The 23,394-nt window shown below is 52.1% G+C and overlaps 1 protein-coding gene across 8 annotated transcripts in view; it reads right to left on the bottom strand.

The window, feature by feature from the left end:
* Positions 1-4,992: 4,992 nt before the first annotated feature.
* MOV10L1 (Mov10 like RNA helicase 1) overlaps positions 4,993-23,394 on the bottom strand; it is a 72,689-nt gene continuing 54,287 nt past the window's right edge. For 4 of the 8 annotated variants that reach the window (XM_072843460.1, XM_072843461.1, XM_072843458.1 and 1 more), the window contains 12 exons: positions 22,039-22,147; positions 21,398-21,576; positions 20,440-20,586; positions 19,280-19,401; positions 18,077-18,176; positions 17,090-17,254; positions 13,189-13,362; positions 7,487-7,636; positions 6,658-6,765; positions 5,650-5,787; positions 5,469-5,563; positions 4,993-5,309 (listed from right to left, as the gene is read on the bottom strand). In XM_072843460.1, coding sequence (XP_072699561.1) covers positions 5,300-5,309; positions 5,469-5,563; positions 5,650-5,787; positions 6,658-6,765; positions 7,487-7,636; positions 13,189-13,362; positions 17,090-17,254; positions 18,077-18,176; positions 19,280-19,401; positions 20,440-20,586; positions 21,398-21,576; positions 22,039-22,147 — 1,497 coding nt within the window. In that variant the 3' untranslated portion in view covers positions 4,993-5,299. Of the gene's footprint in view, positions 5,310-5,468; positions 5,564-5,649; positions 5,788-6,657; positions 6,766-7,483; positions 7,637-8,442; positions 8,600-13,188; positions 13,363-17,089; positions 17,255-18,076; positions 18,177-19,279; positions 19,402-20,439; positions 20,587-21,397; positions 21,577-22,038; positions 22,148-23,394 lie in introns of those variants that run through there. The other 4 variants (XM_072843457.1, XM_072843459.1, XM_072843463.1 and 1 more) reach the window with 4 other exon arrangements.

Here is a 23,394-nt window from a genome sequence, read left to right on the forward strand (position 1 = left end):
CCATACCCTTTCTTGGACCACCAAGTGTCATCACCACACCCACAATGGGTTTGTCCTTGTAATGGCTTAGTGGTATACCAAATACGTGGATCGGCAGCGACCCTCCTTACTCTTTTTCAATAATGACTTAGGTATTCATGACTTCACTTTCCTAGGAACATTTTAGAAAGACTTGGTCAAGTTTCCAAAAAGGAAATGTAGCTGGAATATTGAGATTGCCCTAATAATGTATACTAACCTGGGACACCTGAAATCTGCACAATTGTAGGTTACCTTTCCTTATCCATAAACATAGTACATTTCTTCATTTATTTACATCTTTATATCTTGTAATAAATTTACAATTTCTCTGTAAATGTTGCATTGGTTTGTCTTAGACAGGTCCTAGTTTTTGTTCTCTGTACATGGCATCCCATTTTGTGATGTACTTCAGCTGCTTAGTCTGGTGCAGAGGGCACACCGCTGATCTCCATGTGATCAGAGTTGGCCTGTGGGCATTAGCAGGTTGTGGACTTGCCTCTGGAGTACAGTGGTGCTCAGGACACTGGTGGCACCTGCTCTGTGAGGAAGGCTGGGCTGCTGTCTTCCCATCCAACAGAGGGGCACCCGGGGAGAGCTGAGGCTGGATTGCACCCCCATCATCCCCACTGCAGCTGTGGCCTTGAATGCTGTCCTTCCTTCTCTCTGGGAAGAGAGGGGCCTGGATGTGGCTAGGGTGGGGCCCAGAGCAGAATAGTGAGCGGTGGTTTTGATGGCACCCCAGACAGGGCTCAAACCCTGCAGGGACCTGGAGCCCAGGGCCCTGTCCTTTGTTTCCCGCCCCCCAGGAGCAGGGGTCACCAAAGACCTCACAGCTGGCTGGCGTGGGCAGGCTGTACTGGAGGGTTACTCTCCCCACATCCTGTCTTCAGGGAGGACCACACTGGAGAGCAGCTTGTCCTTTCTTGTGCTGAGATGTTAGCAGATGGCTTCTGACACATGGAGAGGTTTGCAGAGGCTGACAGTGCTGCAGCAAAACTTTTTTTTTTTTTTTTTTTAAATGCATGACTCTGAGGGTCAAGACCTGAGCTGAGATCAAAAGCTGGACACTTAACTGAGCCACTGAGGCTCTTCCCTTTTTCTAAAGTAATGTCTACATCCAACATGGAGTTCAAACCCAAACCCCAAGATTAAGAGTCGCATGCTCCTCCAGCTGAGCCAGCCAGGCGCCCCTGTAGCAAAACTCTGAATGCACTGTCGGTGCAAACCAGAAATGAATGGAATGAGGGACCCTCATTCGAGCGGTGTTGTGCTGTCCCATGAAGATGGCAGCTTGTTAGCCAATGCCCTTCCAGTTCTACCTCACTTCCATGTTTACTTAGAAAGATCCACAACATACGCGTGTCACTGATTAAATCCTTACAGTAACTACAAGAACAATTCAGGTGAACTTGCTATCAAGTTCAGTCTTACGTTTTCACAAATCAAAGCGAAAGGCTGCTTCAGGGCACCTGGCTGGCTCAGCTGGAGGAGCATGCAGCTATTGATCTTGCGGTTGTGCGTTTGAGCCCCAGGTTGGGTGCAGAGATAACTAGAAAACCAAACAAACCCCTTAAAACAGCTGCCTCAACGTATACAAGTTTGTCTGGAGAAGCAGCAGAGTGTAAGCAAGAGGCTCATTCAGTTGCAGGAATCAACCACCCTGCTGTTCATTATCTGTCATTGGGTTGGCTGGGAACTGTGCCCATCTGTCCCCTCACTCTGGGAACTAGCAGCCACCATCCGGGTGGTACAGTTCACACCTCTAGGTCACTTCCGCTCACTCTTCAGGGGTCAGAGCTCATGCCTGGTGGCACAGCGGTGGGGTGGGGTGGGAAGGCTGGTGCAGGCCCCATCGTGTGCCCCAGAGATCAGGCTGTTTGCAACGCCCTCGACTTTCAACCCCACACACTTGGCATCACGTATGCTGCTGTGGGCGAAGCTCTGGGGGAAGGAGCAAGGGACAATGTGCAGCCATGAAGGGGCAGCTGGCTGGGTCCTTTCTAAGTGACCAGAAGGTGTGTCAAGCTGCAAATGCCTTTTGATTCCAGTGGACACACTGAAAAGGCTGCTTTGTCGAGCTTCAAAATGGCAATAATTACGACCTGCCGGAATGAGCAATTTTGAATGAGGAGACCAACGGTAGGTAAGCTGAACCAAGTGGCAGCACACAGCTCTCAAGTCTCCAAGCACAGAAGTTAAACCCAGTGGGGGCCACACCTGCCAGCAGGAACCTCTGAGCTTGGCCCACCAGGAGTCCATGCTGCCTGGGCAGCCCCCACGCCTTCTTGTCCTGGGCTTGCCAGAGTCTTCTGCTCTGTCACTGAGCACTCTCAGTGAGTGCTCCGGGCCCAGCAGGGCCGCACTGGGTACCCCTGCCTGTGGTGCCCCGTCCTCTACAGAATGACCCACCTGCTCTCCCCTCACCCCTGACACACCTCCAGACCAGTACTGAGTACTCCCTCAGCCTGGGACACCCAGCCCTGCTTTCCTGTCTGCTCTCACCCTGGACCCCTGCACCTGCTGCCTCCTGCAAGCCAGGCCACCCCATCACTCAGGGCTGTGCCAGCTGGGCTGGGTGCAGTGCTGTGCAGGTGTGCACATCGTTCTGGGGTGGCAGCTGGGCCCTGTAACACAGTGTGGGCAGGAGCAAGGGGACAGTGCTGGGCTGGTCTCAGGGTGGGGACGGGAGGCCATTCGCAGCGCTGGGGGGGGGGGAAGGAGGGTGGGATCTAGCACATGTGATCTGCCAACCCTGGCTCCCTCCAGGCCTTTCTGGGGCCCTCCTGGTCACTGCTCGGGGGCAGAGAAGACCTGCCCTCCAACACTCCCTCTAGAGACGGGGACACACAGCACGGTGAGGTGGGGGCTGCTCAGGGAGCCTGGCCCTGGGGCAGCCAGTGCACGAGGCCAAGAGCAGGTGTTTCCTGAGGTAGCAAATCAGAATTTTCTCACGTTCGGACAGTTTTGGTCTTGGGTGACCCATCACAGCCAGGAGTGAGCTGTGTGGTCAGGAGAGCCCTCTCCTCAAGCATGGAGGCAAGGAAGGGTTGTGGGCCGGCCCACCAGGACATCAGTGTCCCCACCCGCCAACAGGGAAGATGGGATCTCGTGTTTGCTGGGGGTGGGTTGAGGGACAAAGCCCTGATTGGTGCCTTGGGAAGCAGGAGTGGTGGCAGCCTGTCACAGGGTGCGCTAGGGGCCTGGGGTGGCCCTGGGGCCCCTGGCATGAGCACTCTCTACCTTGTCCCTCCCCACCTGCCCTCATCCTGTATAGGACCAAGTTCTCATCTACCCATCTGCAGCCCCTAGGGGTTGCACTCAGCTGTCTCTGGCAAGGCTGTTGTAGGTTTGTGGCAGGACACAGCTCGGTATCCACCTGGCCTCCCGTTCCTTTCCTTCCCATGATAGCAGCGGGCATGGCTCCCTCCTCCTGCCATCTGCCCCTCCTCCCTTCCTCCACTGGCTGTGGCAGAGGTGGGGAGGGCCAGGCTGCACAAACTGGGGGCTGAGGGCCACCTCCGTAGAGAGGCCCTGGCTTGGCCTGATGCTGCTGTCGCCATCTGAAGTTCCCAATGGTTTTACTCTTGACAGCATTTGGTACCTAAGGTCTGCTGCCCCACGAGGCCGGCAAGCACAGAGTCCCCACAGACCACAAAGGGTCCCCAGCCATTCATTGCGTTAGGCTCTGGCTGCTGCAGCGCCAGTCCCCATGGGCCCTGGGAGTGAACAGAAGTCTTCTGGGCCCTGCAGACAAATGAAGTGCCCCAGTGGCACCCCCTCTGTGTGTGCGCACACGTTTGGGGACCTGCCCAGAGCCAGAGGAGGTTTAGGCCTGATGCCACAATGATGCCAGCTCGCACACGGTGAAGAGGGGTGAGTTTGGAAATAATGCCCCCAGCCTGCTAGTGCGGAGGGGAACACCCACCAGAACCCCATATTCTGGCAAGAAGGCCCGGCCTAGAACCTGTGCTGCTGGCCTCTGGTTCCAATGATCCTAGGATGCGCTGGCCTGGGCAGGACAGCTGAGCAGGGTCCACACCACCCCTGGCTACTGGCTCCCGGTCCTGATGACTCGGGTTTCCTCCTGAGGGCAGCTGGCTCGAGGTCTGGGGGGGCAGGAGGGCTCTGCCTAGGCCTCCATGCTCGGCATGCAGCCCGCCATCCGAGCTGCCTTCCTGGAGGAAGCCGTCCTGTGTTCTACCCACAAGAGGACTCAGAGGGCAGCCCCAGTGGCACAGGGGTTTGGCGCTGCCTGCAGCCCGGGGTGTGACCCTGGAGACCTAGGATCGAGTCCCACATCAGGCTCCTTGCATGGAGCCTGCTTCTCCCTCTGCCTGTGTCTCTGCTTCTCTCTGTGTGTGCGTGTGTCTCTCATGAATAAATATATAAAATCTTTAAAAAAAAAAAAAAAGAGGACTCAGAGCCTCAGTAAGGAGCAGCACAGGGCCCTGTGTCTAGGGAGCACTATCCTCCTGTAGGGAATCCCCTTGCGGGGGCGCTGCAGGGCAAGAGCCTTAGTGCCCCAGGGTGAAGGGGCTTGCCCCGCCTCCCGAAATGGCTGCTGCGGCTCCTCCCCGCCCCACCCCCACCGGGAAGACATGGTGCCTTCACTGGGTGCCTGGGTATGAACGTACCCAAGCCTGATGCTGTTCACAGAGAATAGCCTCCATTGTGTAAACGCAGCCAGCCCTTCCCAGAAACGGGTTCCTGAGGATTTGTGCTGACAAGCCTGCCTCTTGGCCAGAGGGCACAGGCCCCACTTAGCTGCACCAGGGCTCCAGGTGAGCAGGATGCTGACCCCCACTTCTTTATAGCCGCTCAACCTTTACAGTGATCCTGGGCTTTCCAGGGCTGGCTCAAGGACCTGGAGAACATGTGGGAGCCCGCAGGGATCAGAGGTCAGAGGCCATAAAGAAGCACAGTCGCTTCCCAGTATCCAGCGCATTTTGAGGTGGGAAGGCACGCTGGGTGTTCCATGTGAGCATTTATTTTGGCAATGCGATGCAGTAACTCCCCAGTGGAGGAATGGGGTGGTGTGGAAAAGAGACGGACAGCAGGCTGTCTGGCCCCATGGCCCCCACGTTCACGGCCAATGACAGGACACAGGGAGGCTACAGGGGCCCCACCACAGGGACCCTGCCACAGAGGCAAGGACAGGAGCTCCCTGGGCTACGGTGCCAGGCCTCCTGGCCGTGCCTTACCAATGGGGCCGGTGGACCTGGTCCTGTGGGTCCCTTGAATCCTGGCTCTGTGGGGTGGAGAGGGACCAGCCGCACATCTACTCACAGCTGCAGGTGGGGAAAGGGGGAGGGTGGCAAATGAGCTGGGCTTCCCAGAGTGGCTCAGACCATCGCTGCCTCTTTCAGTGACCCCACAGGAAGGAGGTGAGTGCAGGGGGCCCGCAGGGAGGGGCAGGGCTAGTGCAGGAGGAAACAAGCAGAGCTCACTTTTGCAGGGACTGCAGTTCCGGAGGTAGATTGCACCCTGTGTAGACACCGTTGGTAATGCTGTATTCCAGTAAAGCACCAAAACAGGGATCCTGCTGAAACACCAAGGAGCCAGGCCTCAAACCCCATGCCGTCTGAGTGGCACCCTGTTATAAGGCCCTTTCCTCTTTGGGTGACTCACTTTGACCAGAACGTGAGGATTTCCCAGCACAATCAGCAAGGCTTTGGGTCTGGTGATTGCAACATTAAATCTTTTTGAGTTGGATAAGAAACCCAAAAAATATCTATCATCTTCAAATCTATCTTCATTTGACCGTACCTAAAAAAACACACAGATGAGAAAAACGGTCTCATACGTTTTTCTGACATGGAAAGAAACTTGGTATTTTAAAAGCATTTAAAAAAATATTAAACAACAGTATAACTCCATTTTTGGTTAAAGAAGGAAAAACCCGGCGGTGTAAGGGGAGCCTCACATGAGACCCACTAATGTATCTCTAGGGTAGAGTTGTAGGCAATTCCAATTTCCTTTATCCTACCTGAATTTTCTAATTTACCTGCAGTTTACATGTACTGTTCAATAAAGAGGATTTAAAAATGGAACGTGGGGTTTTCAGGATTTACCTGGCATTCCTCGGGTAAGAGCCGAGCTGCCGTGGCCGGCGTGTTATGGCAGGCCCTCATTTCCTGCCTGGCCCTCCCATTCACTTCACTTTCAACATCCGTCCCTCTATCTCTAGCGTATTTCCCACTTCTTCCTAGGATTCTTTTATTTTTGTGTTGGTAGATCTTTGAACGAGCTATCTATCTATGCCTTTTTTATTTTATGATAGTCAGAGAGAGAGAGAGAGAGAGAGAGAGAGGCAGAGACATAGGCAGAGAGAGAAGCAGGCTCCATGCACCGGGAGCCTGACGTGGGATTCGATCCCGGGTCTCCAGGATTGCGCCCTGGGCCAAAGGCAGGCCCTAAACCGCTGCGCCACCCAGGGATCCCCCTATCTATGCCTTTTAAAGAAGCTCCTCCATAGTTAACAGCTTAAGATGATGCTAGAGCATCTCTATCCTGCAACTGGTTTTCTGCACTACTGATCCGCCTCTGCCACTTTCTACTGGAATGTACTAGGAACCTGGTGACCATCAGGTGGCATCAGACACACTGCCACCCCCACTGAAAAATGGGAATACTTACAGTGGAGATGATGATGGCCAAATATTCTTGCCCTTGAAACTCCTCTACTGATCCAACCTTTATGTCCATCAGATCAATGTTTCGCAAAAGAATTTTTATTTTTTCCACCTTTGAAGCAGATAAAGATTAAACTTTATACATTTGACCATTTCTTTATATATATGTAAGCATAAGCCAAATAAATATTAACCAATACAAAATACTGCTTTTCAATTCCAAATCCTATTTCATCTGACCTAATTTGATTAGAACACAAATTCTGATTCCAGATACAGTACACTGGGGGAAGGGGACACCTATGTCAGAAGCAAAGTTTCCCTCACCCCATGAGGGCACAGCAGGGAGGGCTGAGGCATGTGCCTGCTGCTGCGTGGACATGGCCATCTCCATGGGGACAGCACAGGGCCCCACACCTCAGGGGCCTGGAAGCTTCTGTACAACTGGTGCAGTGGGAGCAGCCGAGTCATGGAAACGGGACCCTGCACTGTGTGTCTAGAAATAAGGCTCTCCAATGGGTGTTGGTAAAAGAAACATCAATTGAAATTTTGCAGAAAAGTCTACAGAATATGAGTTAGCTCAGCGGTTGTGGGGAAAACTTCTGTTCCCTAGGAGGGCATTGAGGGGGCCCCTTGCCCACTGCCAGGTGAATAGACTCCAGCCCCCTCCCTGGCATCTGAGCACCAGGAGTCTGTGTGTGGGGCAGGCCCGTGGGAGCCCCCTGCTGGGGTGCGCAGAGGCAGTGGCTATGGAAGGACTCGTTCCACTTGTCTCCACTCTCCTTCCAGACTCTGAACAAGGAAGCTCAGAGGAGCGGTCAGCAGGGCCACACCTGCTTCCGGTAGGGTGTGATCACACCAATGTCAGCGGTGGACACCTGGCTGGAGACGCCCCTGGCCAGGAGACAGCAGTAGCGCATGACCTGGACAGCTTCCGCCGCATTGAACCATGACGGGCTCCTCCCTTCACGAGCTTCGCTGCCCTGAGTTAATCAGGAGACAAGAGGATAGGACATCCATCACAAAACTTCATTTCCTCAACAGATGCTTATGCAGGGAACAATGAACAATGAAAGGAGCAGAAGCAGGTGCTGGGAATACAGCATGAATGAGAGTGAAACACCCTGCTGTCTGGCACACCACACGCTCCAGCAGTCTGACCAGCTTCAGGAATGGTGGGACCCACCACAACCACAAGAGCCCACAGGAGAAGGGCTGCGTGGAGCCGTGCTATGATCTGTGGAACAGGAGTGGACGGTCAGCGAGGCCTGTGCCAACAGATGCATGTGCAGGAGGGTATGCTAGAAACAGGAACAGGTGTTGCTGCAGCCAAAACCCAGGGGTCCAGGGTGAGCGCAGACTGCATGGCCTGCAGAGGCAGGTGGCCAGCTGGGGTCAGCTCAGCAGGGGGCGAGTGCAGCCCTGCCACGGGCCAGGTGGGTGACCACGCACTCAGAGTCCCAATCCCTCCCCACATGTAGGTACGGGCCCTCTCAGCCAACCAACAAAGATGACATGCAGCTGACCAGCATCACTAACAATCAGGGAAACAGATCCAAACTCCAAGATCCCACCTCACACATGGCTACTATCAAAAAACAAAACGTATTGGTGAGGATGTGGAGAAACTGGATGCCTGTATGCTGCTGATGGGAACGTAAATTGGTCCTGTCACTGTGGGAAGCAGCATGGAGGCTCCTCAGAAAATTAATCACAGACGATATGATTCATCAATCCCACTTCTGGGTCTAGACCCAAAAGAACCGAAAGCGGGGACTCTGACTAGCACCTGCATAGCGTCTGCCGCAGTGTTACCCCAGCAGACCAGTGGCGGAAGCAACGGACCGATGAACTGCAGCTGAACAACAGGATGGACCATCCTTGGCTTTCAAAAGGAAGGAGGTGCGGACACCCAGGTGAGCCCTGAAGACGCTGTGCTCAGTGACCTACGCCAGACACAGAAGGATGAATCCTGTACAGTTCCACTGCTATGAAGCACATGCAGTGGTCAGACTCCTGGGGACACAGGGCAGCTGGTGGTGCAGGGGGCCAGGGACGGGGCTGGGGGCGGGGTATGTGTGATGGGGACATAGCTTCAGTGTGCGGGGTGGGAACGTTCTAATAACTGGCTGTAAAACAATGTGAATATATTTAACACTACTGGATCGTATACTTAAAAATGGCTAATGAAATAAACGTATGTCATATGTATTTTACCACACACACAGAAAAAAACACCAGATAGAGCAATTAGAATGCATTAATTCTGAGGATGTTTTCTGCTGCTAAGCCATATGTAATTTATCTGTTATTATTTTAAATTTTTTTATAGTTTATTTATTCACTTTTTAAAGTAATTTCTATACCCAATGTGGGGCTTGACTCACAATTCTGAAATCAACAGTCACATGCTCTATCAACTGAGCCAGCCAGGTACCCCATAATTTATCTTTTAGATTTACAATAGAGAAGAAACCTAAAAAAAAATTCAGTTTGATGAACCTTAGGAAACTTCTAAACTGAAGAGATAAAACATTAAACAGATAGTAACCAATCACATACAAAAAATAAGGAAAAAGAAGAAATAATTGATTAAAAACGTAAAGGGCAGCCCCGGTAGCCCAGCGGTTTTAGCGCCACCTTCAGCCCAGGGCGTGATCCTGGAGACGGGGGATTGAGTCCCACATCTAGCTCCCTGCATGGAGCCTGCTTCTCCCTCTGCCTGTGTCTCTGCCTCTCTGTCTCTCATGAATAAATAAAATCTTAAAAAAAATAATAAACATAAAGATGAAGGAATAAAGGTCAATAACCAATCATAAGTTGGACTGATTATCTCATTAAAAGCAGAGACCCTCAAATTGGATTAAACATTAAAACTAGCTGCTGCTAAGACAGATACCTAAAATAAGATGATAAAGAAAGAATGAAAAGAAAGAACAGAGATACCAGATTAAAAAGAAACAAGAAGGGGCCCTGGAGAAGTCCGCTGGTTAAGACTCTGACTCTTGATTTTGGCTCAGGTCAGGATCTTGGAATCCTGGGATGGAGCCCTGCGGTGGGCTCTGCACTCACTGGGTAGTCTGCTTGGGATTCTCGCCCTCTGCCCCTCCCCAGCACACACTCTCTCTCTAAAATAAACAAATCTTAAAAAAAACAAAAACAAAAACAAACAGCAAGGAGTGGTAACATTAATATTACCAGGTGGAATTTAAGGCTAAAAACATAAAAAAGTATAGAAGAACATTATATGATAAGGAAGATAATCATAAACCTGTATGCAGGAAACACCACAGAAGTTCAACACTTAAGGCAGAAAGTACTGGAAATTCAAAAAGAATCTGATAAAACAGCACCACTATAACAGGAGACATCATCACTCTTCCCCTTTAGTGGGAATACCTAGCGAACAAAATCTAGGTCAGAACACAGGAGAACTAAGTAACAGACTCCATAAGTTTATTTAAAAAATGTTGGGATCCCTGGGTGGCTCAGCAGTTGAGCGCCTGCCTTCAGCCCAGGGCGTGATCCTGGAGACCCCGGATCAAGTCCCACATCGGGCTCCCTGCATGGAGCCTGCTTCTCCCGCTGCCTGTGTCTCTGCCTCTCTCTCTGTTGTCTCTCATGAATAAATAAATAAAATCTTAAAAAAAAATGTATACAGGGGGAGGCGGGGCTCTTGGGAGTGGCTTAATCCGTTAAGTGTCTGCCTTCAGCTCAGGTCAGATCATGATCCTGGGGTCCTGGGATCAAGCCCTGTGTCCAGCTCTCTGCTCACTGGGGAGTCTGCTTCTCTCTCTTCCCCTCCCCCTTGCTTGTGTTCTCTCTCTTAAATAAATAAATATAATCTTTAAAAAAATGTATAGAATGTACATTTTGTGTGTGGTGTGTGGGCGGGGAGTGGTATGTCCTTAGAACATCTACCAAACCTGATACCTATTTGACCACAAATTTTTAAAAGCAAATAGTTTTTGATCAGAACCTAATAAAATTAGAAATAAAAAAAAGGTGGCCAAAGTATTCTTAGCCAGTTGGAAATTAAGAAAAATACTTCTCTATAATCCTTAGATCAACAAAGAAAATAAAGAGAAAGTTATAAATGTCCAGAAAGTCATGAAAGGAGGATCCCTCAGCAGACGTATGTGGAAAGAGAAAGCTACAGGATGGCATCCCCAGGGCCTTCCTAATTAAGAGGATGAGGAACATGGGAACGAACTGTCCATCTTAGGGGAGTTTTAACAAAGAAAATAAATAAGAAGGTAAGGAGGGGATGCTTAAAGACAAAGCTGAAATTAATGAATAAAACAAAGAGGAGAAAACACAAGCAAGTGCAAAGCTGCTTTTTCGATTGACCAGGGGTTGCCACATCTCTCCTGCAGAAGGCCAGTCGCGTATCTCAGGCCTTGACAGGACTATGTTGTCTTATTCAACTCTATTGTAGCAGAAAGAAGTCCGAGATCAGCGACTTGTCTGCCGGGCACAGGCTTCCAAATCTCTTCTTTATGAGGACAAGATCACAGTGACCTTGGTGGTCCCACCTTGGGCCACCCTCGGGCTCAGCCCTGCCCTACAATGTTCACGCAGCATGTTCTACTGCACTTCCTCTGTTGAGATGGCGTGGGGATGGAGCAGTGAGTCAGAGTTCCTCCTAGAGCCTCCCCAGGAGCAGGTGTCAGTCAAGGTCACACTCCCATGAGGTGGCCCTTGCCAGGCAGGGTGTCTGACATTGCACCCCAGGATGTGGAGGGGCCTGCAGGAGCCGAGGGTGAGTGTGCAGAGGGAGAGGAGCAAGGGCCAAGCCTCACTAGAGATCCTGAGGCCATTGAATTGGTGATAAAACCCTTTCTGGGGGATCCCTGGGTGGCGCAGTGGTTTAACGCCTGCCTTTGGCCCAGGGCGCGATCCTGGAGACCCGGGATCGAATCCCACGTCGGGCTCCTGGTGCATGGAGCCTGCTTCTCCCTCTGCCTGTGTCTCTGCCTCTCTCTCTCTCTCTCTCTCTCTCACTGTGTGCCTATCATAAATAAATTAAAAAAAATTAAAAAAAAAAAACCCTTTCTGCTGCCATGAAGGGAGTAGACCAAAATCTCTGCAACTCAGCCCCATTTTATACTCAAGGCACAGAGTAGAGTCTAGGACACAATTTGAGGCCCTTAAAAAATCCTTACTAAATAAATAAATATTTCTGGACTTTGTTCCACTGACCAATTTCTTTTCTATGAGTCAAAAGTATGCTTTTATTTGTTATCGTTTGTAGCATGTTATCTAGGCGACTTTGTATCTCATTCTTCTACAAATACTGTTTGCACACTTACAACACATTTGCACACTCATAATCGCTTTCTCATGAAAAAACCCATTGTGACTTCTATGTAGACTGTGATAAAAATATGAATGAATACGGGCAGAACAATACTGGTCTCTCTCTTCATGGGCACCACATGCCCGTCTCACTTCACGCATGTGGGATCCTAAGCTCTCTGGCTCTACAGCAACTCTGCTTACTTCTCCTTAGGCTGACTTCTAGATAACGGTAGAGAGACCTCTGATCCCCTCTGCATTTTCTCACTGGTTTTTCTGATGTACAGGGGAGCCGCACAGAGCAGGGGCGGTGTCCCTGGGAGCCAGAGCAGCATACAAGGCTGGGAGAAGGCACAGGCCACTGAGGGCTCGTGCTGAGTGCTCCAAGGGAGGTCTTAGACTCACTGCAGAACCTCCTTTCCTTGAATTCTCTTTTGTCCAAAGGGCAGGCACTTCACAGTCACACGTGAATGTGAGACTGCCTCTCCGTCCACTCCCAAGAGAGCAGACACATACAGAGACACGAGGCAGTGTGCCCTTACCTGGACCCAGGAACCTTGAAGGCAGGCTGCATGGAGGAGGGGGCACCCATCTCCCCAGGGGCACCCCAGCACTAGCTCCTCCTGAGCTAGGGTCTGGGTGCAGCCCCAATTTTGGATGAGAACTTGGGGGTGGTTAATGCAAACGATGACTTCTGGTTCTAACAACCAAGTTCGAATACACATGTCATTTTCTGGACTACTGAGCATCTAACTCTTTCTGCCTGGTGAGGCCATGGTGAGGAGGAGGCCCTCCCCACCCCATTACCAGTCCACTCACTTGACCAGACTGGCAAGGTGCGTGGTCACTCTGGGTGGGTAGGGGAGCTCCCTGAGCTCTACTTGTCACCCCGCCTTCCATGCAGCTACAGGCCATCTTCAGTGCCCTCCACTTCAAATCCTACTAGGGTGACACTCTCTACACCTATGTGGGCCAGCACCTCCTCAGATCTGTTCTGTGTACAGTCACCTGAGTGGTGGCCAGGCCGGCCTTGCAGGGGCAAAAGCCCTCCTTACTCTTACTCTTCAGCACCAGCACGGCATCAGCACCGCCCCCCTTGGTAAATGCTTCATTAACAACAGATCTGAACACACACACACAATGAAGGTGCTTAAAGCCCGGAACAGCACTGCGCACTGCGCGGTCACTCAGCTGCTAGAGGTGAGCTGCTCCCCTTCCCCACAAACGCACAACTCACCCGCACACCGTGGAATATGAGTGGGAAGCCTTTCTTTGGTAACTTCTCCCAGCCCAGCAGGGAGGTCACCACCTTGGGGTCTGCGCACACTTCAAGCTCTTTGTGGTAGAACAGCCTGGACGGCAGCGCCAGCAGAGCTGGGTGGGACCTGTAGTTCTTCACGAGCTTCGTGACCTGCAAGGAGACAGCTGGCAGCAGGTCCCCAGCTAAACAGGCCCGTGCATGGAGCATTTCTGCCAAAGACAAAAATGCTGAGACACCCCCTCGGGTCACAGCTCCAGGGCCGGTCCTCCCTCTCCTGGCCTGTTACCTGCCACCTCATTAGGATATGCTCTTGCACCTCTAATGACTTTTTGAACAAAGGATTTGTTTTCTTAGCCGAAATATAATTAGCATACAGGGTCATACGAGTTTCTGGTGCAATAAAACAAATCAACAATTCTGTACATGAGCCAGCGCTCATCACAAGAAGTGTACTCTTCATCCCCGTCACCTATTTCACCTGCCACCACCTACCTCCCCTCTGGTGACCATCAGTTTGCTTTCTGTATTTAAGAGTCTGTCTCCTTGTTTCTTATATTCCACACGAGTGAAATCATATGGTATTCATCTTCCTAAATTAACTTATTTCACTAAGCATAATGCCTTCCAGATCCATCCATGTTGTTGTAAATGTGAAGAATATCATTCCTTCTGATGGCTGAGTAATATTCCATCGTGTATAGATGTTTACGTGTATATATATATATATCTTCTGTGTCTATTCATCTGTCGGACACGGGTCAAGGTGGCCCTTTCTTGAGAGGACTCAGGACTAAAGTGTTCCCTTTAAGACCTTCTAAGAAAATGTAAATTTCACTAAGAGGGTCAAGAGGTGAGCCTGACTTAAAAGGATCCCGTAGGAAAAGAAAACAGAGCCAGGGAGTGTGCAGTTCTTAAAGGCAGGCCCTGATTTGCAGGTGCCCTATGACCTGGAGCTGATGGCAGGGCTTGCTCATCCGTGAACCTATCCCAGTCCACAGAGGAGTTAAGACCACCACTGGGGGGATGGCCATGGAGGGCCTTGGGCTCACAGAGATCTCCTGCCTTCTTCTGATCATGGGACTCTGGCTGGGGGACTGAGACAGCCAGTAAGGGGGTGAGCTGGCGGTGGCTGCATGGACGGCAGGCCTTTGTGTGCCTCCCCGGGATCTCCCCTCAGCTTCTGTGGGGCCACTTCCACTCCAGGCCCTGCTCTCCCCTGGAGTCCTGAAGGCATCCTCAAAAGCAACCGCCTCACCTTCCTCATCCATGTCCCCAGGCCCTGAAAGGGGTTTCTGGCTGTGCCATGCCCTGGTCAGGGACAAAGGGTAGCAGTGGAGGAAGGTGGGTCTGTAGTCATGGACTGGGCAAGGGCAGGCCAGTGCGTCTGGAGGTGACAGCTGCCTGCGTACTGGGACTTACAAGCCCAGCTCTCGGGCAGGCTGAGCCAAGGACAGAGACAGCTCCGTGTCCAGACTGCCTGGACTTCCCCAGCTGTTCCCACTGGTCCCCAGTAGCAATCAGTCCAGGCACAGAAGGCCCCACGCGGGGGGCGGGGGGGGGAGGCTGTCAGTTTACAAACCCTCCTGATCACCCGCTCTGAACCCAGCCTTGGCTGACCCAGGGCCACCTGTATGGGCCACAAGAGTCGGCAGGGGTGGAGTGTGACAGGCTGAAACTGGGGTCCTGGGGCCTAGGGAGTCCATTAAGTCCCCCAGGGAGCCGCAGGAGCCCTTCCCCTGACAGATTCCTTCTGATTTGCAGGTTGGAAAATGCTGAGGCTCCAGAGTCTGAATGGCTTTCTGGGTTCCATTCCCTGCCCCTTTGTCTTGTTTGGCTCAAGACTTCTTGACCCGCCTCCCCTTTTCCGTGGCTTCCTCATCTCTGGGTGCCACCATGGCCTCCAGACAGTCAACACCTGCTCTCCCCATGCTGGGCACTCAGGCCATCCTGCCCTTCTTGCCGGCCCAGCACAGATGGAGGGAGGCTCCTGGGCAACTCAGGTGGTGGGGCAGCTGATGGGGGAGGCCGACACACACTTGGCGGCCTGCTGGCATCCACGTGGCTTTGATGATGGCCAGCGGTCCCCACGCTATGCATGCTGCAGCTGGGGCCCCGACAGTGAGGCTGAAGCATGCTCAGTGCACCTGCAAGGCCTGCCAATGGTTGCACAGAGCGCCCAGGCCTGGCTCCCCGCCAGCTACCAAGGTGCCCTAACCCTCACCGGGCTCCTCACTGATGCCGGGTATGAAAAGCGTTGCCTCCATCCCAGGGATTTGTGTTCACCACTGGCCTGGCACTGTCCCCGGCAGAAGAACTCTTCATCTGGAAGATGCATTCAGACCGCAGAGTTTCTGAGAACCACAGGTTTGCTTAGAAGTAAGTGCCCATGAGCTGCCGCCTCCCAACTCCAGGGCAGGCTCAGAAGGTTCGTGTTTGAGAAAGTGAACATTAGCCAAAGAGAAGAGGAAGCTGCTTGGATGTTGTCCTGGGTCTAGAAGCTGAGCAGTCCTTCCTTGGGGACAGAGCGCTGCATGCTTCACTCTGCGTTCATCCTGCAGCCTTGACATGAACCACGAAGCCTTGTCTCAGCTCGGCTGCAGGTGGCCCCTGGTTCTTGGACCGTGAGGCCATGGTGGCTAAGGGCACATCCCACCGACCCACTGGCAGCTCAAAGCCTGGCTGGGACCAGGACAGGGAGCATAAATGGCAAACACTGTGCCTTCTGCCGGCCCCGGGGTGTCCTTCCCTTGTTTGTGTTGTGAGGACTCATGGACCCAAAGATTGTTCCGCCAACTGATGGTTACAGTTGTAACGTGTCCAGTCTCCAAGAGGCTAATCAAAACTCCACACTCAGTTTGGCATCTCAACCTCTGGCTCCCCCAAGCCAGGCCCTGTGTTAGCCTGTAGGGTACCCAGGGAGAGAGGCCCTCTGCGCCAAGAAACTCGGTGTAGCTTCAGGCCCTCAGAGCAGGAAGCAGCTACCAGCTGAGGCTCCTGCCTGAAGGAGTCCAGCACTGAGCACTGCCATCCCTACCTGGGCCAGGGGCCTCCCTTCCCCCTTTGCCTGTCCACCCTGGGGACGTGGATGTGGGGCGGCACACAGGTGTCTCCACAGGCATGGGCTCCCTGCTGCCATCTGGGTCAGTACAAGTGCACTGCTGGTGTGGGCTTGCCTGGGAACCATCTCACATGGCCCCCAGCGCCGCCCCCCAACCCCTCACATGCTCTCTTGCCCTCTACTCTCCAGGTGGGGAAAGGGCCTGGGGGCTGAGAGCCTAGCACAGGTCCTAAGCCATTTCCAGGAAAATCTGCCCAGGATCACTGCACCTCGTTTCTGTTTACTGTTCGAGTTTAGAAGGAACTCTTGTTTTCTACTGTAGGAATTCAGAGAATATGCTCCTTGGCTCATCTTAATGAGTGACATCAGAGACCCAAGGTTCCTGAGCTCGTGTGCTGGGAGAGGGGGACGTAAAATGCAGTTTGGTCAGTTTGGCTGGGAAGGGAATGTGCAGCTTAACCAGCAAACCAGCACCACAGAGGACACAGGGCCTCTTCTTTCCGATTAGAGTAGAAGGCTCTTGCCCGTTTCCCACGTTAAGCCAGATTTAGCTCTTACCGTGCGTGGCCACACAGAACCTCAGCCATCAGCCAAAGGCTGGACCACCTGGAAGTGCCTACCCCTCTGGGGCCAAGCAGCATATCTGAGCGGCTGGGACAGAGGAGCCAGCCAAAGGTCCCGCTGAGATGGGAGGCGGAGTGTGAGCTATTTGCACCCCTACCCCGGGGGGCAGCTCCGTGCACACAGGGAGCCGGGCCAGCAGCCAAAGGGGCTGCAGCGGAACCAACAAGGGACCATGTACCCCACCAGTCTGCTTACCAACAAGGGGTTGTAGGCGCCGCAAGCACCAAAAGCGTCTTCATCTCTCAGATATGCCGGCCGGGACATCAGTCTTTCCAACATGGACACGTTCAGCCCGTAGGCCATGGCAAGTCTGGATTTAATGACCGGCCCGAGCTGCATGGGGTCTCCGGCGAGGACAATCTGTGACACACAAACAGGCACCCACAGCCAGGGGGCGCTCAGGAAACAGGTGTGGTGCACCATGCACACAAAAGGCTGGCCCCTGCCTTCCGATGGCCTGGCGGGGCTTCCGGAGCACAGGCTGGGAGGCACCTGGGCTGCAGAAGCCAGGGGAGGCGGCACAGCTGCACGAGCCAGGTGACAGAGGCTTACACGCCAGGGGTGGGGATGCGCACAAACTGGCCGGGCAGCTCTGCCCCGGTCTTCTGGAAGCACATGCTGGGCCCTTTCTCCTTGATGCTGCCCTCTCCCCCACCTCCTGCGGGCCGCTGCAGCAGCTGAACCAGGTCTGCTCCCAGCTCTGTCTCTGTGCAGCCCTGTGTTGACCATGGCGATGGGAGGAGGCAGGCGTGGGGGACGCAGGCAATCTGGGGAGGTCCCTCCCTGAGTATATACATGTGCCGAGAGGAGGCCTATGGGGAGCATAAGAGGACCCCAGGTCCCTGTCAGGGTGAAAGTGAGAGGAGCTTGGGGCAGGGGAGGGAGCAGAGTGGTCAGCTCCTGGTAGCGAGCCACAGCCATGCCTGGTGTCCTTGCCTGGGGGCACAGCTCTTGGTGTCTGTTTCAGACTGTGAATCAAAGGCAGAGCCGCCCTTTCTTCCCTGTCCACAAGGAATGAAGTATGTGACTAAGCACAAAGCCCCAGCTTCACGAGCCTCAGGGTCCTTCGCACCTCACTTGAGCCTGTCACCCTGCAGTTGTCCTGTGCAGACTGAGGTCGGGTGTGCAGAGCACCCACCAGTGTAGAAGTGGGATGAGAACCACAGAGCAAACGGGCCTTACCTGGCTGTTGGCATCGGAAACCAGCCCCAGCGGAATAAGGCATTCTGGTTCGCTCGCCTGTCCTGCTTCGTCCACAAATACGTGTGTAAAATGTCCGACTCTGGAGCCAAAGATGTTCTCAATGGTCATTTCTGTCAAAGTGCGTTAGCAAGCGACCGCCAACACACACCGCATGGGCACCACAGGCTGGCCCAGAAGGTGGGTGTCACCTGGTCTGGATTAACAGGCCACGGGAGACTTGAATCAAGTCCCACCAGCACCTGGGACTCTATGCGATGCATGTGCTTGTTCATGGGATGAGGGGTGGGAAAGAGCAAACTAGAGAGACCGCGGGCAAGGCCGCAGCACTGTTCACATCAGAGCAGGGGCTCCTCACACCTGTTTGAGGCTCAGGAGCCGGGATGCCTAACACAGCTCCACTGCCCACAAACCATGTGACCCTGGGTAGGTCACACTGTCTCTCTGTGCCTCTTCTCTGACATGACGTGAGAACAGGTCAGCTGGTCTAGCTGAGCGGTGCCCCCACAGGGTGGCTGCTGGCCTCCCCAATGCGCCCTCACAAGCATGTTCTGAGTTACGATGATACCCCGACCCAGACCAACGGGGGCCCCAGGCAGCCTCTGCCCCACTGGACGCCTGGAGAAAAGATCTGCAGCAGGGACACCATGGCGAAAGCCACAGAGCTGCTGTTGACAGGACAAACTTCGGGTAGAGCCCAACAGCGACGCCACCAGAGTCCACTGGCTACAGTGAAGCAGCTCTGGCCCTACCTCTCTCCATCCACAGGGAGTCGGCTTACAAGCCCACAATGACACATAGGTCCCTCCCTATGAAAGATGAGCAAGTTGCATGCTCCTGTTTTTCTACCTACTCTCCTAATTCCTGCTGAAGAAACTCAACGTTGATGTATCTTTCTTAGATTATAAGCACTTACGGTTTCAATCTTTTTATAAATCAGTTATTTAAAGTGATGCTGATCAGTCCCCACTATTACCTGATTATACCTCCTCAGCTTGTACAGCCCAGCAGCTTCCCACCTGCTGCTGCTGGCTCCTTCCTCATCCCTGCCACCTCGGGGAGCCCCGGGTCCCTCTCACCTTTGGGGTCTCCCTGCCCCCCAGCCCATGTTCTCGTACCCTGCCCACACACTAGCCCCGTGCAAGCTCCACAAGGACAGGGACCTGAACCATGCCCAGGACCTACCTCACTCCTATTTGGTAAAAGAGCCCCGCGCTGCTGCACGTGGTAATGATTATCCTGAAGCGTGAGGCCTTCCAGATATCTTCTCCATCTTTGCAGTATGGTTTGATGGCATCAGTGACTGTCTGCAGGAAGGAGGTGGGGCCAGCTTACTTTTTAAAGTATGAAGTATTTCTTTAAATTGGACACAGTCACAAAGCTGAACAAATCCTTAAAGATAATATCCTGTTCCCACTTCTTAATTATGACTAAGTAATGACTTGAGATTCTTTTATTTTTTTTTAAAGATTTACTTATTCATGAGAGATACAGAGAGAGGCAGAGACACAGACAGAGGGAAAAGCAGGATCCCCACAGGGAGCCCAATGTGGGACTCGATCCTGGATCCTAGAATTTATGACCTGAGCTGAAGGCAGGTACCCAACTGCTGAGCCACCCAGGTGTCCCTTCTTCTTTTTAAAATATTTTATTTATTTATTCATGAGAAATACACAGAGAGGCAGAGACCTAGGCAGAGGGAGAGGCAGGGAGCCCGGTGCGGGACTTGATCCCAGGACCTTGGGGTCACAACCTGAGCTGAAGGCAGATGCTCGACCACTGAGCCACCCAGTCGTCCCAACTTGAGATTCTTCAACCGAAATATTTTATACCTTCCTGTCACCTCAGCCCACATTCTACAGACTCTACAGCCATGAACATAACACAAAATCCTGCAGATCTTTTCCCAAAACAACTGCATACATTTCCTAGATTGTTTCTTTTGTTAAGCCAACCAAGAACTTCTAATTTTCCTAAAGGGGTATTTATAGAGAAATCAATAAAACAAGACCCAAAAGAAACAATACATTTGAGTATCAAATAGAAGCGGAGCAGCAGCGTTTACTAAAGCTGAGACCGCCAGGGGTGCCAGGTGGCTCAGTCAGTTAACTGTCCGACTCTTGCTTTCTTCAACTCAGGTGGTGATCTTGTGGTCGTGAGATCAAACCCCGTCAGGCTCCATGCTGGGCATGGAGTCTGCTTGAGGTTCTCCCTCCCCCTCTGCCCTGTTCCCCCTCTAAAGAAAAAGCTGAGAATGCCCATCTCACAGAGAAGGAAGAGAATGTACTTCAAGTTAGGCATGTGTGGGCAGGACTTCCCTCTGCCAGCTGGCTGGGACAACTCACCTCCTCAAACCTGCAGGTGGCGTTCACACGGACCATGGTGCCAGGCCGCAGCACCTGGCTTTCATGCAGCCGCAGACACACGAGGTCGGCCGCGCTGTTGGAGGGTGCACACACCAATATCCGGCTGTCCAGCAAAGCATAGTATACCTTCAACCAGGGCACATGAGAAACAGAGGTGATAAATGTCAACCTGTCCAGGGCAGACACATGTGGTGAGTCTGACACCAACATGCTTTGCTCACTATGCGGGGGTGGCCATGTGGGCTCCCATCGGTTCCTTACATGCCTGAGACATGGCCACTGACACATGTGCACGTGCCAACAAGACAGGAGAGTCGGTGAGAGAGTTCTCTGTTCTCCAAGATCTTAACCTGTCCTCCCAAGACAGAGATGGTGTCGGCACTCTGATTCCTGAGTGTGGCTCGTGGTATGGTACCCGCTGGGTGCTCAGCACACGTTTGCTAATTTGAATCCTGAATCTTACTCACACACACATTCTGTACCAACTCCATGTTAAATGTGGAGGCACCAGAAACTTCTACAGAATGGTGGCTTAACTACTGTAAAGGGAACTTCTTTTCTACAACAAAGTTCATGACTGAATGGTAGAACATTTTTTAAAATTCTTTTTAAGGTTTTATTTTTAATTAATCTCTATACCCAACGTGGGGCTTGAACCTACAACCCTGAGATCAAGAGTTGTGTGCTCCACCGACTGCATCAGCCAGGCACTCCAGAATTGTCAACCATCCTAAGAATAGAGGGTCCTTTCTAAAATTATGAAATAAGCTTTGAAAATCCTACCTAGTCCCAAAAACGTAGTACAAACTTGGCTAACGTGAAATAACTGAGATGAAGCTCACTCCTACTTTGATTCTGCACGAGCTGCTACTTCCTGAGAACATAAAAGTGGCATGTGGCCTAGGCCACCAGTAGCTGTGCCGCCACCTATGCTTACCTGTAAGACAGCCTCTATTATCGTCACTGTCTTCCCGGTTCCAGGAGGTCCAAAAAGAATATACGGGAGAGGGCGGCAGTCTCCACTCAGGATTCTTCTAACTGCTAACTTCTGGTTTTCATTGAGCACAGGATTGAAAAATCCCTTCTCTCTCGCCTTAGGGGTTTGAACGTCATTTACTGTATTCAAAGTGGGAACCCGTGTTAGGCAGAGGTCAAACAACTTGGCACAGCAGGAGCACAGGGCAGCAGAGCCTCCGAGAGGCGACATGGCCTATCGGGAGCCTGCTGCCGAGGTGTGCTGTCCAATAATCTGAACTTCACTGGGCAGAGTCCAGAAAGTTAACTTTCTGAGAACCTAATTGCCAGCCATACAGTTCATTCTTCCACTTTCCGTGCGCACATCACCTAACCAAGACGTCAGGAACGTGGTCTGGAAAAGGCCAGCTGCAGTAGCCTAGCCTCGCATTTAGAGTACCTAACCTCACATTCCACCCCCCCCCCCCCCCCCCCCCCGCCCGCCCCATGCCCTCTGGGGCTGCAGTCAGCCCTCAGGCCACACACACTTCCGGGCCTGTCTCACTTGGGCGGAGGGAGCTGCTCTGGGGGCCTATCTTCCAGGCAGCCCCTCACCATACGCACCCAGATTCCTGGACTTTTCAGCAAGGGCCACCAACCCCGGGGTGTCCTGGGCCCCAGCCTGCCTCTCCTTTGCTGCATGCTTAATCTGGTCCTTCATGGCTTTCCTATTCTAGAAAGAATCATGCAGAAAAATGGCCTTAAAAAAAAAAAAAAGCTCTGTATTTACACAGGTGTAAAGACGGAACATAAACAGCTGTCAACGTTCTATGTGTTTTAACAGTTCTTCACATGGATCAGAGATTGTATGTTTCAAAACACAGTAATAAAAAAAATACAGAATATATGACAAAAAAGTTGCAAAAAGGTTTCTTTTTTGAATTCCCTTACAAATAAAAGCAAGAACAAACTAAACTCTGTATGGTGACGCCAGACAAAGGGTGATATTTATTTGACGAAGGGGTCTTCTCTATCTGCATCCTTCCCCGCCATGCTCATCTGCGAGGGAAAACTCAATAATACTGGAGTTAAATCCTGGCCCCTGGTTCCCCTGGGGCCCCTCAGGCGAAACCCTTTCCTCTGCAGCCTGAGTAAGGCCGGCAGGGATGGCTCAGGGCAGAGCTTGTTCCGAGGGGACTGAACATGGCTCCCAAGTGCCCAGGTGCTGCTAAGGCCTGGCAGGGCTTCTCTGTCCACTGTGTTCCACATTCTGTGTAAGAACTGATTCAGTGTGTTTAAACAAACTGAATCTGTCCTGGACCAAGGGGATTGGCTTTCAAATCTCCCGTTACAAACGACACTGTAATAAGCACCTCTGCACATTTACCTTTGTGCAGTCACATGATTATTTTCTTTCTTTTTAAGATCTAGTGGGCTTTACTCAATTCGTGAGTCAGGCAGCATCGCACCTAACGTGATTATTCTCACAGGGCAAATTCTAGAAGTAAAATTGTTACTAAAAGTTTCACATTAAAAATGATATGCAGGGGATCCCTGGGTGGCGCAGCGGTTTGGCGCCTGCCTTTGGCCCAGGGCGCGATCCTGGGGACCCGGGATCGAGTCCTACATCGGGCTCCTGGTGCATGGAGCCTGCTTCTCCCTCTGCCTGTGTCTCTGCCTCTTTCTCTCTCTGTGACTATCATAAATAAATAAAAATTAAAAAAAAATTTAAAAACGATATGCATATTGCCAAATTTTAGTCTAGAAGGTGACAGCAATGTACCTTCCCATTACTTTGAATTTTCAGAGTGTCACTGACACACAGTAAAATGTGCACATTTAACATGCCCAACTGGACAAGTTGTGACACACATACATGGGACAGCATCAACTAGAGAGCTAAACACATCTACAGAGTCCACAAGATGCCCTCTGTCAACAGCGGTTACTTTTTCTAGAATGTTCTGTACAGGGAAGCCT

This window comes from Canis lupus, chromosome 11 (genome assembly GCF_048164855.1).
Source record: "Canis lupus baileyi chromosome 11, mCanLup2.hap1, whole genome shotgun sequence".
Classification (NCBI taxonomy): domain Eukaryota; kingdom Metazoa; phylum Chordata; class Mammalia; order Carnivora; family Canidae; genus Canis; species Canis lupus.